Below are 14,067 nucleotides of genomic sequence, written 5' to 3'. Positions count from 1 at the left end.
AGCTACCCGAGGGCTTGTGCCTGCTGAAAAGCCTGTTTAGCCGCCAGGAAGGTGGTTTCAGCTGCATCATCCCAGGCAAGTGGGGCATTGCTGCTTCTCAATCTGCAAGAGAATCGGAGGTTAATGTAAGTCATTGATAAGGCCATGACATGTAATGGGCTGTGCATACAGCCCTGCAGCAACACCATGAATATCCACTGTCGTCCTCCCACGCAGGCAAACTGCTCCTGGCTCTCTGGAGTGATGACAGTTAAAGGGAATGCATTGGTCAAGACACCACACAGTGGCACCATCACAGTTCTGTTGTCACGTGGTCTATCAGATCTATGATAGACAGCACAACTCCGAAGCTGTGCAAAGCATCCATCTCCAGAATGTCCTCGGGCATGGGAGAGGCATACATGTGCACAGGTGGGGAGCCAAGCAGCTGATGCCAAGGTGCAAAGATCCAGGTTTCACTTTCACTGATCAGCTTTCATAACCATCAGTACATGTAGCTCTGCCTGGAAACTTACTCGGTTTTAGGGACCGGTGGATTGCCGAGTCCACATACAGCCTTTGGTTATCCGATGTCCCCCCCAAGCTGGGCACCTTGGCCAGTTCCCAGTCAAACAGGAAAGGCTTTACATTTCTGCCTGACTGCAGCAGGTAATCTTTGAGCTGGAATGCTCTGGTCATGCAGCAGTGTCCTTTTCCCGAATGACTTGCACTAAGTCTGTATACAATTGCCATCTACTGACAGTTTCTGGTAATTCATCAGCATCAGTCCACGCTGTAATTAAAGAAACCTGCTCTTCCATCTGAGGCTGAGCAAGAAATAGGTCAGCTCCTTTGTCCCAGAGAGAGAGAATTCAGGCAGGGAGGGGCTCCCCCCAGATGCTGCTGACGCTGCTTGCCTAACTCCCACAACTCAGTCGGGGTACAAGCACTATATGACGGTGCTTCCCCACGGTTGGGAGTCCCTGGGCCCACCCTTGGGACCCAGTGGCTGTTCCTGCTCTGTTGTCTGGCAGACCACTGGGTGAGCTTATAAAGGAGGTTCTTCCTCCTCCCTGTGCTGCGTCCAGCAGGGACTGGTCAGGCACTTGTCACAAATGCCCATCTGACTCTGCTGGCAAAGGTGCTCCCCTTCTCGGTGCTGTGCACTTCTAGGTGCTTCAGCATCTTCTCCACGCTCGTGGAGGACCTATCCACTGTGGCCCATGTTTCCACCAGAGCCCATGACAGCACGGCTGCCATTGGGTTCCACAGCTCATGCTGCGGCTGCATAGCTGGCCCGGGAGCCTGGGGGGCTGAAGACCCGCTTACCTCATCCTGCCCACTATACCAAATGTCAGGGTCAAGCCCCAGCTGAGGTCTGAGGGGAGTGGGTGGATTTGGGGCAGGGAGCTGGAAGCACACTCAAGAGACAGCAGGTAGAGGGGACATGGCTTTATTCAGCAGCTCTTTCACAGTGTCGGTGCTGCATTTGTACACCTCACAAACAATAGAGGCTCAGAGCCAGGTGATGAGTCACAGTACATAGCTGTGACTATAGAATGCATGAAACTGTGCCTGCACTCCAGGCCTGCTGAGTCATGCCTGCACTCCAGGCCTGCTGAGTCATGCAGGATATTGACCTTGGCCTATGCCTGCCTGGCTGCAACACAGCCATGTTCCTTCAACCACACACCAGGCACTGTTCCGAGAACTTTATACAGTCACTTACTTAATGCTTACAATGGCCCTATTCGCTATCACTATCCCTGTTACAGATTAAAAAAGGGAGGCACTGAGCTAGTAGGTAGTAAAGCCAGGATTATACTGACCTCAGGAGACCTGGCTTCAGAACAGTAACCAGATGACAATGGGAGCTGAGAAGAACCGGGAAGGAGGACTCAGGGACGAGTGAGTTTCTGGAAGTAGACAGTGTCCTCAGCCCAGTTGCCTGAGAAGAGGCCATGGAAAATGGGAATCGAGGGAGTCTGCGGGCAGAATCTTAGCGATGTTGGCAGTTTGCAGCCTACGATGTGTGGGAGGCTCAGTGGGAGGTGAGGACTAGAATCAGGGACTGGGGGCTTGCTTTCAAGAAGTCTGGTCTTGAAGGGGAAGAAAGAGAGTGGTGTCGGGGTCCGGCACGTCTGCCGGGGGGACTACCGACCTGCGGGAGTCCCCGAGACCGCCAACGTAGATGTCTCGTTCAACCTGAGAGAGAGAGTGCGCTGAAGAGAAGGAATATAGAAAAGTAGAGTCTGGAGGGCTGGGCAGCGCAGCAGCAGCCACAGTGACAGCCACAGCGATTTTATTCTTGTGGGTTACAGCTTTTATACCTTTTTCTTGTTACATTTACTTAATCTCAGTAGAAAGGAAAAAAGGGGGTAAACAAAGGAAATAGAAACTCCATAAAAAATAGTTATCAGGGGCTTGTGCTATCCGCTCAGAAAGCAGTTTAAGGGGGCTTGTGATAGGAGTTTACATTTCAAAGACACAATGGCGCCCTTAAGGTGGCTGGTTAAACCTGTTTTTCACCAGGAGCTAAAACAAAGGCTTGGCTCCAGGGAAAATATGGGCAGAGGTCTCTGCTCCTCTTAGGCATCTCAATTGCAGTAAGTTTATTGCTTACACCGAGACTGAGGGGACATGGAAGCAGACAGAACAATGTCCTCATAAACTGCAGGCCTGTGCTTTGCATCCTGTTGTTGCTTTTAGTGAGTCAGCTCGCGGCCCTTTGTCTCACTCGACAGCCCTCGAGGTGGGGAAATGCAGACAGGTTCAGCAGCCAAACTGGGGCCAGTCAACTAGCTGTCTCGAGCCCTTGGCGCGAACGCTACAGAGTGGGAGATTGAGGAGGTGGCAAAGACCAGGGCCAGCCTGTGCTCTCTCCAGGGCAAGGGCTTGGTGATGTTTTCTGCCTTCTTGGTGTTTCTGAGAGAAACTAAAGGGCCTCCAGCCCAGAGATCAGGAGTCTGGAGAAACTCTACTTTCAGCTGAATTTTAATATGAATATTATGCCAGTTTTTTGGACAAGGCTCACATCAGATGTAACTGAGGGTCTCACTAGCAGGCAGCCAAGGTTTGTTAATTCAGTCCCGTTTCTTTTGGTCCAGGGCCTTCTATCTTTTCTTTCTTTTTCCCCTTACCGCAGTACCTTGACCACAGAGAAGACCTGATACAGCTATCCTTCACTGTCTATGGGGGATTGATTCCCGGATCCCCACTGATACAAAAGTTTGTGGATGCTCAAGTCTTACATAAAATGTTATATAGTATTTGCCTACAACATACACACATCTTCCTGCATATTTTTTAAGAGATGGGGTCTCCACACTATTGCCCAGGCTGGAGTACAGTAGCACAATCATAGAACTCCTGGGCTCAGGTTGTGCTCCTGCCTCCTCCTCCTGAGTAGCTGGGACTGCAGTTGTATGCCCCAGGCTCAGCTTCTCTTGTATACTTTAAAGCATCTCTAGATTACTCGTAAACCAAATATAATAGAAATGCTTTGTAAATACTTGTTATTTTGTATTTTTGTGTGTTTTTTTAATTGTTGTTTTTCTTATCCCCCCTGACCCCCAGATATTTTCCAGCTGGTTGAATGTGTGGATGTAGAACCTGCAGATACAGAATCAACTGTGTTAGTTTTCTGTTGCTGTATAACATTTGCCTCAGATTTATCAGTTTAAAACAAAATCTGGGCTGGGTGCAGTGCTCACCCCTTTAATCCCAGCACTTTGGGAGGCTGAGGCAGATCTTTTGAGGTCAGGAGTTCAAGATCAGCCTGGCCAATATGGCAAAACCCCATCTTTACTAAAAATACAAAAATGGCTGGGCGTGGTGGTGCATGCCTATAATCTCACCTACTTAGGAGGCTGAGGCAGGAGAATCTCTTGAACATGGGAGGTGGAGGTTGCAGTGAGCCAAGACCACGCCACTGCACTCCTGCCTGGGCAAGAGGATAAGACTCTATCTCAAAACAAAGAAGCAAAAACAACAAACAAACAAAAACAGTTTATTTGTTCCAGTTCTGTAGGTCAGAGGGCCAGGCAGGCTCAGCTGGGTTCAATATTAGGGTCTTCCCAGGTCAGTGCCAAGGCATTGGGAAGGCTGCAGTCTTACCTGGAAGCTCTGAGAGGAATCTGTTCATCAGGTCATTGAGATTGTCAGTAGAATTCAGCTCCTTGGGATCAGTCCAGTCAGTCTGGACTTGCTATCTCATTTTCAAAGTCCTGAGTACTGGGGCAGGAAATTAGGGTCATCTTCGAATTTGGACAAACCACCCCTGGTTATTAACGGGTTAACTCTGGACGATTTCACTGAGAGGGACTGCCTGGAGAGTCCAGGAAGCCCCCTGGATGCTCACCACTTTCATTTTCTTTCCTGATTAGTCAGGGGCTTGGGGGTGTCTGGGATGACCCGGGACATGCTTTGGGGACCTTACTGTGGGATTCAGGCGTGGGTGGTGTAGGGGATAAGCTGCGGAAGCACTGAACATGGAGGAAGTTCGGCAGCAGTTCCCCAGAGAGGTCTCTGGGCTCCTGAGCAGGAGCGGGGACAACCTGCAAGTTTACTGGCTAATAATGACTTCCCACCTTTCAGGGATCTGCAGAAATAGCTCTGGAAGCTGGAGTGAGGCCTGAGGACTGCCTTGGCCCGGGATGGCTAGAGAATTTCGTGAAAGCGCAGCCCTGGGTGCCCAGTCTACGGAAGACCAGACGGAGCTTCTGGTCATAAAGGTGGAGGAAGAAGAGGCCGGTTTTCCTAGTAGCCTGGATCTGGGCCCCGAGCGCTCCCGCCAGCACTTCCGAGGCTTCCGCTTCCCGGAGGCTGCGGGCCCCCGCGAGGCGCTGAGCCGGCTCCGAGAGCTCTGCAGACAGTGGCTGCAGCCTGAGATGCACAGCAAGGAGCAGATCCTGGAGCTGCTGGTGCTGGAGCAGTTCCTGACCATCCTGCCGGGGAACGTGCAGAGCTGGGTGCGGGAGCAGCATCCAGAGAGCGGGGAGGAGGTGGTGCTGCTGCTGGAGTATTTGGAGAGGCAGCTGGAGGAGCCGGCGCCGCAGGTAGAAAGACCAGGTTTAGTATCTCAGCGCTGTGGTGCGTTTCCTCCTGACATCTCAAGATCGGAGTGAGGGGCATCCCCTTAAGATCCGGGAGTTCTCCATCTCTTTTTGTACCGCCAACCTCCTTGGCAGTAAGGCGGAGTCCCTGGACTCCCTCTCAGAATTAGAGTTTTAAACACATAAAGAAACTATGCAGGATTACAAAAGAGCGCAACCATATTGACATACAGTTAGCAAAGAGTTAAATTTGTATTAAAGTCATATGCGCGGTTTGTTATTACTGCATTAAATACGTGACCTAGGGACGGGATTCTAACTGGCAATTTCAAAACGGTGATAAACGTGTATTTGCCTGGTTGTAACGTGATGGGAAAACATGTGCAGGTTCTATTGGTGACAAAGTCCTGGCTGTTGCTTACGGTACCTTGAGTTGTTGCTCCCATTCGTAACTGAAGGAAATGCTAACTCTCTCATAAAGACCAGTAACAATAAGATGAGTTTTTAATCCCATCTAAGTTCATGGACCACTTGGGACAAAATCCATGGACCACTGGTTATGAACCTCTGGCATAAAGTGGGCCGATTTCTACCTCCATCTTCCTCCCTGTTTTATGAGCCTGTTTCTTCTTTGCATCATCCTGTGTCCCTGTGCACAAACCTCAGAGGACCTGTGTGGCCAGAGCCTTCTAACTGGAGAGCTGGATGCCAAGGTTCTTGACTTGGGTCTGTTGCACCCGAGTCCTATAACAGTGGGAAGTCACTGCAAGTCTCTCAGCTTCGTTCTTTATAAAGAACGTGGGAAATTCTGAGCTGCACATGAGAAAGTAACTTGAAAACTGTAATTGTATATTATTATAAATACCTGGAAGGAAACCTGCATTTAATGAGGACATATCATATGTCAGGCCGTATTAGGGGATTTCACATGCTGTGATCTTATTTGGGTCCCCCAAACTCCATAAACTAGAGATTGTTATCCCCTTTTCAGATAATAAAAGGTATTAACATTCTCTGAGAATTTTGGACCAGTTTCCAAAGGATTTTCATAAAAGCACAAATGTATATATGAAGGAGCATAGAGTAATGGTAAGAACATGCGCTCTGGCATCATTCTACCTGAGCTCCCATCCTACTATTGCCACTTACTAGCTGCTTAAACTGGCCGTGCCTTCATTTCCCTGTCAGTAAAATGGGTGTTACAATAGTACCTCCCTTATAAGATTGTTGTTTTCTGCGTTAAATTAGTTAACTTTTATAATACTCTTGGAAACAGTGCCAGCCACATAGCTGGTTCTGTGGGAGTGTTTGATGAATAAATGAAAATAAGAATAAATGATTTCTAGGTTCCAGGTGTTGACCAGGGACAAGAGCTTCCCTGTTGCAAGATGGCACTGTTGCCACCAACCCCAGAGTCACAAGGTAGCCAAGCTCAGCTAATGAAGGCTCTGCTCAAGCATGAATCTCTGGGATCCCAACCCTTGCAAGACGGAGGTAAGGATTTTCTTTTCTTTTCTCTCTTTTTTTTTTTTGAGACAGTCTTGCTCTGTCACCAGGCTGGAGTGCAGTGGCATGATCTCACTGCAATCTTCACCTCTGAGGTTCAAACGATTCTCTTGCCTCCGCCTCCCGAGTAGCTGGGACTACAGGCACGTGCCACCATGCCCAACTAATTTTTTGTATTTTTAGTAGAGATGGGGTTCCACCAAGTTGGTCAGGATGGTCTCAATCTCTTGATTGTGATCCGCCCACCTTGGCCTCCCAAAGTGCTGGGATTACAGGCGTGAGCCACCGCGCCCGGCCCAGGATTATTTTCTAGGCAGTATGAATTCTGCAGACTTCATCTAATTTCATTTAAGGATAGCCAACAAAATCATTGATAGGTGGTTTACATGCCCATCGCAGACCAACTCTTGAGTTAAGACTGAGACTAAAAGGAATATTTCCAACATAATGGTGGAAGGTTTTTCAACCAGTACTGGACGTAGTAAATAAGATATTAGTAAAACGGGCTTGAAAAGAATCGGTTCTTGTTTGAGTTTTGTTTTGTTTTATTGGGTTTTGTTTTCTTGAGACAGGGTCTTGCTATTTCACCCAGGCTGGAGTGCAGTGGCCTGATATCAGCTCACTGCAGCCTCCACCTCCTGGGTTCAAGCGATCCTCTCACCTCAGCCTCCTGAATAGCTGGGACTACAGGTGTGTACCACCATGCCTGGCTACTTTTTTTAAAAAAAAGTTTTGTGGATATGAGGCCTCACCATGTTGCCCAGGCTGGTCTCAAACTCCTTCTGGGCTCAAGCGATCCTCCTCCCTGGGCCTCCCAAGGTGCTGGGATTATAGGCGTGAGCTGCCACACTTGTGTATACCTGCTACTTGCCTTTGTTCTTCGTTTAACTCGTAATTACGGAGGCCTCTAGAGTGGTGGGCAGTTAGCTCTGGGAATGGAACTGTCAGCGAGACTCTTGTTGGTCCAGTGGAGCTTATATTTCAGTGAAGAAGGTGGCAAATGAACACTTTAATAATACAGTTCATATGACAGGGGGGAGTCCCAGGCAGAAAGTAAACAGAATCTGTACAGCCAGCCAGGCAATCTCATAAATTGTAGGACTCTTGCAAATTAAAGGGTATAAATCTTCTAAATCCTCGGTCTGTTATGAAAATAATTTGAAGTTCACTGCATAGGAAACAGCTGTATGTTCAGAGGTGTCCTTTCATGCGTCCTAAACACGTGTGCCAGTTCCCAAGACACACCTCACTGTGTGTTCCAGCCAACATGCAGCCGCTAGTTTTCAGCAGAGGTTCTAGCCTAAAACACCTGTGTTGTGCCCCTTTCACAATTTGCTTCCTGAAGTTATATAAGGGATAATAAGGAAACCTGAAGTCCTTTTACTTTTCTCTCTCTTGAATTTTAGCAAGTTGTAAAAGTCAGACCCTATTTCTGCCTTTCATAGCCCACCTTTGCCTGACTCCTCTTAACTTTTCAAATCCAAAGTGAAAAGCTCCCTAACGGTTACTAAGGACATACTCACTGAAAATCCAATTTTTCCTCCTATCTCTAGCAAAATCCAAAGGATCTTAAATCGAAAGCTTTTCTGTTTTATTTTTGTGCTCTTTTTATTTCACCACTGCTAAAAAGGATTCTGCCATTTTGCTTTGTTTTCACATATCTAGAGAGCACAAGAGCTGTCTTTAGCCACAGGATTGGAGCTGGTAGGGACCGGGAATTTTGGAAAGGATCAGACTGTATAAACGTGTTTGGCAGGCATTTGTTTGTTGAGAGAGACAGGGTCTTGCTTTGTTGCCCAGGCTGGAGTGCAGTGGCACAATCACAGCTCGTTGCTGCCTCAGACTCCTGGGCGCAGTCAAGTGAGACAGGAATCTATTAATCCACATATTTAACTTAGATTCCACAAGGCAGGGAGGCTGAATGCCAGGGTACATCTCATCCAGAGCTTCTTTCCCTCTTAGTTCCCCAGGTCCCTGTGTTTGCCCACGGAGGGTACTGCAGAGGAGATGCAGTGACAGCTTCTAGGGTTCCTCCAGAGTCCCAGGTGAGCTGGACCCCCCCCTCCCCCAATGCCCTTCACTGCTGTTGAGCTTCCTGTGAGGACTCCTCCCTCCCCATTTCCCTCTATCCCCAGGCTAGATCCTCCATTCAGATCTCAGATGGGATTTGCATTTGCTCATCTATCTTGAGGTTGTTTATCATTACTTCATTTAGGTGCCCACAGAAGAGGCTTTTCCTGTTTTATTACTAGCTGTTGGCAGGGGTGGGGGCTGGGGGGCTTCCCAGATCTTCCCTACTCCATCAATTTGGTCAGCCCTTCTTCAGTGGGGTTACCTATTGTTTTAGGGGTTGCTGAAAGTGGAAGATGTGGCCCTGAGCCTCGCCCCTGAATGGACACAGCTGGATTCATCTCAGGTGAATCTCTATAGAGATGAAAAGCAGGAGAACCATGGCAGCCTGGCCTCCCTGGGTAAGACTGAAGGACACTAGTTCCTTTTAAGGTTTCTTGGCGTTCTTTGTGTATTAGAACCTGTTGAGCTGTTGGAAGCTGTTGAGCTGTATTATGTTTGAATTCACAATCACCATTTTTGAAAGCCTGTTACTTACCAGCTCCTTACTTTATTTTTTATTTATTTTTTATTTTTTGAGAGATAGGGTCTTGCTCAGTCACTCAGGATGGAGTACAGTGGCACAATCATGGCTCACTGCACCCTCGACCTTTTGGGCTAAAATGATCCTCCCACCACTTCCTCCCAAACAGATGGGACTACAGTTATGGACCACCACAGTTGGTTAATTTTTAAAATTTTTATTTTTTGTAGAGATAGAGTTTTGCTATGTTGCCTAGGCTGGTCTCGAACTCCAGGGCTCAAGCAATCCTCCTGCCTTGGCCTCCCAGAAGGCTGAGATTACAGGCGTGAGCCACTGCACCCAGCCTGCTTACCCCTTCTGACCTTGCTTTCTCCTCTCCCTGTCAATATTCTAGTTAAGTTAAATGGGTTGAAGTCGATACAACCCCAAGTACAGGTCTGGCTCATCGGAGATGCCCAGTAAGTGTTGATGTCCTTCTGTTCCTATCCCTGCTGAAGAGGAAATCTGGGGCTTCTCTTCAGGAAATGGGCCTTGGGACCATAGAGTGTGAGAGTTAGAAGGGTCTTCAGACATTGACTACAGACCCTGACCTCAGAGATGAGGGTGCAGAGCATGAGAAGATTGCCTGACTTGTCTGAGGCCACATAGCTCATTGGAGGCACAGATCTCCCAGCACTGAATCCAGTTCTGTTTGGGGACCTTGCCTCTGCCTGGGATATGAGCACAGAAGACTGTCTGTATCATATCATTGATCAGTGCCCAATTTCTGAGTCTCCACTTTTGCTGTTTCATTTGTTTTTGTTTTTGTCTTTTAAGATGGAGTCTCACTCTGTCACCCAGGCTGGAGTGAAGTGGTGGGATCTCAGCTTACTACAACCTCTGCCTCCCATGTTCAAGCGATTCTCCTGCCTCAGCCTCCCAAGTAACTGGGATTATAGGCACCTGCCACGATGCCTGGCTAATTTTTGTATTTTTAGTAGAGACAGGGTTTCACCATGTTGGTCAGGCTTGTCTTGAACTCCCGACCTCAAGTGAGCTGTCAGCTTCGGCCTCCCAATTGCTGTTTCTCAAAGATATTTCAGAAATTCTTCCACTTGCCCCATTTACTGTCACTTTCTGTTCAACCCTTTTAGTATCTAATCCTAGGTGCATGGCCCTGCCTTACCATTCATAGAGCTTAGTACCACCACCTATGTCCCCCGCACAGTCCTGGGTTCTCACCTCTTTCCCTCCACTCCCTATTTGTGCGCCTCCAATGGCCCCATTCCCATTCTCAGATCTCCCTCCTCCCCAGCACTCGGCTCTTGCCTTTTGTTCCCATCCTTATTCTAGCACTTAAATCCTCATCCCGGGCATTTGTAGACCTCGGTCATTTCTGCCTCCCTGGTACTAATCACAGAGCTTTCCTCCCATGGCAGGGTGTAGCCCACAGTTGCCGGCCATTTGTTGTTTTAGGTGGTGAAATACAGACTCAGAGCAGGGACTTGCCTCCAGCCGAGGAGCTTCCAGAAAAGGAGCATGGGAAGATATCGTGCCACCTGAGTGAAGACATTGTCCAGATTCCTACATGTGCAGAAGCTGCTGAACAGGAGGGCAGGTTACAAAGAAAGCAGAAAAATGTCGTGGGGAGTAGGCGACATTATTGCCATGAATGTGGAAAGAGTTTTGCTCAAAGTTCAGGCCTGAGTAAACACAGGAGAATCCATACTGGTGAGAAACCCTACGAATGCGAGGAGTGTGGCAAAGCCTTCATTGGGAGCTCTGCCCTCGTCATTCATCAGAGAGTCCACACTGGTGAGAAGCCATATGAGTGTGAAGAATGTGGCAAGGCTTTTAGTCACAGCTCAGACCTTATCAAACACCAGAGAACCCACACTGGGGAGAAGCCCTACGAGTGTGATGACTGTGGAAAGACCTTCAGCCAGAGCTGCAGCCTCCTTGAACATCACAGAATCCACACTGGGGAGAAGCCTTATCAGTGCAATATGTGCGGCAAAGCCTTTAGGCGAAGTTCACATCTCCTGAGACATCAGAGGATTCATACTGGGGATAAAAATGTTCAGGAGCCTGAGCAGGGAGACGCCTGGAAAAGTAGGATGGAAAGCCAGTTGGAAAATGTTGAAACTCCCATGTCTTACAAATGTAGTGAGTGTGAAAGAAGTTTCACTCAGAATTCAGGCCTCATTGAACATCAAAAAATCCACACTGGTGAGAAACCCTATCAGTGTGACGCATGTGGAAAAGGCTTCAGTCGAATCTCATACCTTGTTCAACATCAGAGAAGTCACGCAGGGAGAAACATCCTATCACAGTGACCACGCCGTACATGCGAGTCAGTGCTCAGTTGTGACCGATCTGAAGCCACTCACCCTGGAGTCTTGATTACAGAAATTGTGTACTGGGCTTCGTTTACCACTACACATCATCAGGTGTTAGAAAATATAGGCTGGGTTAGATGAAGTATCTTCTAAATTCTAGAAGGTGTTTGGAATCAATGGAATCAAAACACCCTTGATAGGAGACTATGGGAAAGTTGTCTAGAAGAGGTAAGACCTGAAACGGTTCATTCTCTCCGGTGGAATTAATCGGATGTTTAGACTGGCTACTCTCCCTAACCCAGTACTTTGAGTTGGGTTCTCTGACCATTCTCTTTGACTCTAACAAATCCCCCACAGTTGGTCAGATTCACAGTCTTATATCCCCCTCTGTGCCTTTTCCGCAGGTGCTAATAAATGTTTGTTGAATGTACCAGTGAGATTACCTTAATATCTCTGAAAATTTGATGTTATCCAGGTTTCTAAAGAACTCACCAAGGCCATTTGTGCTTGTGTCTAACTCTCTGACCCAGATTGTGACTCAATCTAGTGCATTTTTTTGCCAAGTACATAGGCAGAGCAGAGGTAATGGCAGGGCTTCTGTGATGGAAAGAATCCATATTTCTTTTTCTTTCTTTCTTTCTTTTTTTGAGATAGAGTCTCCCTCTGTTGCCCAGGTTGGAGTGCAATGGTGTGATATTGGCTCACTGCAACCTCCGCCTCCCGGGTTCAAGCGATTCTCCTGCCTCAACCTCCAGGGTAGGTGGTACTACAGGTGCGTGCCACCATGCCTGACTAGTTTTTTTTTGTATTTTTAGTAGAGACGGAGTTTCACTGTGTTAGCCAGGATGGTCTCGATCTCCTGACTTCATGATCTATCTGCCTCGGCTTCCCAAAGTGCTGGGATTACAGGCATGAGCCACCGGGATATTTCTTTACCAGACTAGGAATTCTGTTCTGGTGCAAATGCCTTAAACAGCTTATCACTAAATCATTATGAATGTGTACCATCCATGGAATTGCATTTTTTTTTTTAAATATGGGGTCTCACTATGTTGCCCAGGCTGGTCAAAATCCTGGGCAATCCTCCTGCCTCACCCTCTCAAAGTACTGGAATTATAGGTGTGAGCCACCATACCCAGCCCAAATTTCATTCGTGTGTGTGTGTGTGTGTGTGTGGAGGGTGTCTGGTTTATTCAAAGTAGCTGTCACAGGCCCAACCATGGAGCAGAAACCTAACAGTTGGGAGCTATGGGGCTGAACAGGGCAGGGAAGTCCAGGTATTGGAAGGTAAATGGAGAGGTCAGCTGAGCAGCCAGAGTAGGCCCAGCAAATTTCATTCTTTAATGTTTCCCTGTTGCTACTGTTTAAAGAAGACACTTTCCTATTCAGTCACTGTGAAAATCAATCATCAAGTCAGAATAAAATGATAAATATTCTAATGCTCAGTATCTTACTTCCCTTAGTTCTCTCGGGCCTAACCAACGTCTTCTAAAACAATAGACCCTATCCTGCCTACCACCCACCACACACTGTAAACTGTGTAAAACGTATTCCTGCTAAGTTCATACTTTCTCCAGGTCAGTGGATTCACACCAAATATTTAAAACAAGTATCACTTAGAGTTTCAGAGCCCCTTTATTAATGTCTGGCTGTCTTGGTCTTCTTATACATTGATTCCAAAATCACTGTGTGGTAACAGCATCTGCATTTTCCATCATGACTATTTTAACCATTAATTTAACTCCTCAGGCTGTCTACTTTTTGTTAAACACACCGTGTAGCCCATCTTTTTTTCCCATCATGATAGTCAAAATTTTAGTCTTGTGAATTGAAGTGAGGAAACTTTTAGTCAGCATTATACAATCAGTATTTATTATGTAAACATTCAATGGCAGTTTCTACCAAAGTGTCTCGGAATGACTGTTCTGCTGCAGACTTCCGTGTTAGCGCTTCACCGTATTCCTACAAAAAGAAGCACACTAGCCAAGTGAATAGTGCAGCACGGCCTTCAGTCACTGCTCAGGCCTGATCCAACACCGGAGAACCCACACTGGGGAGAGAAGCCTTGTGTGTGTGTGTGACAACTGTGGGAAGACAGTTCCTTTTTTGTTAGAATCGCTTCTCCTTATTGTAGAAATATGCTTTCATTATTGCATCTACTCACATTTCTCACATGGTGCCTGGCACCAGCAATCTCTTCCATATTATAATATCAATTAAAGACTCTGGAATTCAAAGATTTTTCTGGTCACCTTTTATAGTTAATGATTTGGGCATTGTGATATATTGTCTCCTGCTCTGTGTATTTTGTTTAGTAGAAATTGAATCCTCATCCAAACTCCTTTATAGAACTACCCAAATCCCTGTTTTTATGCCAGTTTCCAAGGCATAAAGGATCACTTCAAGGTTTTCAGGGATCTAGGGGACACAAATCTAGCAAATCCTAATGTAATTTATTTGTATTATAGTAGTAAACCATATGGTTACTTTGTTTGAGTAGATTCTTAAATTGAGAAAAATGCATTGCATGATTTCTAAACTTTCTGAATATATTTTAGCATTCTCCAGAGAAACAGAAGCAATAGGGTCTGTGTCTATATATGTATGTATGTGTATA

At 47.0% G+C, this 14,067-nt stretch overlaps 1 protein-coding gene across 12 annotated transcripts in view; it reads left to right on the top strand.

The window, feature by feature from the left end:
• ZKSCAN3 (zinc finger with KRAB and SCAN domains 3) overlaps nt 1–14,067 on the top strand; it is a 34,993-nt gene that overhangs the window by 16,194 nt on the left and 4,732 nt on the right. For 7 of the 12 annotated variants that reach the window (XM_078368075.1, XM_078368073.1, XM_078368076.1 and 4 more), the window contains exons 2-6: nt 4,576–5,036; nt 6,380–6,527; nt 8,502–8,584; nt 8,887–9,010; nt 10,588–13,687. In XM_078368075.1, the coding sequence (XP_078224201.1) occupies nt 4,635–5,036; nt 6,380–6,527; nt 8,502–8,584; nt 8,887–9,010; nt 10,588–11,447 (1,617 nt within the window). In that variant the 5' untranslated portion in view covers nt 4,576–4,634 and the 3' untranslated portion in view covers nt 11,448–13,687. Of the gene's footprint in view, nt 1–4,575; nt 5,050–6,379; nt 6,528–8,501; nt 8,585–8,886; nt 9,011–10,587; nt 13,688–14,067 lie in introns of those variants that run through there. The other 5 variants (XR_004741460.3, XR_013533569.1, XR_008480972.2 and 2 more) reach the window with 2 other exon arrangements.

This window comes from Callithrix jacchus, chromosome 4, assembly GCF_049354715.1.
Source record: "Callithrix jacchus isolate 240 chromosome 4, calJac240_pri, whole genome shotgun sequence".
NCBI lineage: Eukaryota > Metazoa > Chordata > Mammalia > Primates > Cebidae > Callithrix > Callithrix jacchus.
This window is presented reverse-complemented; position numbering and strand designations above follow the sequence as displayed.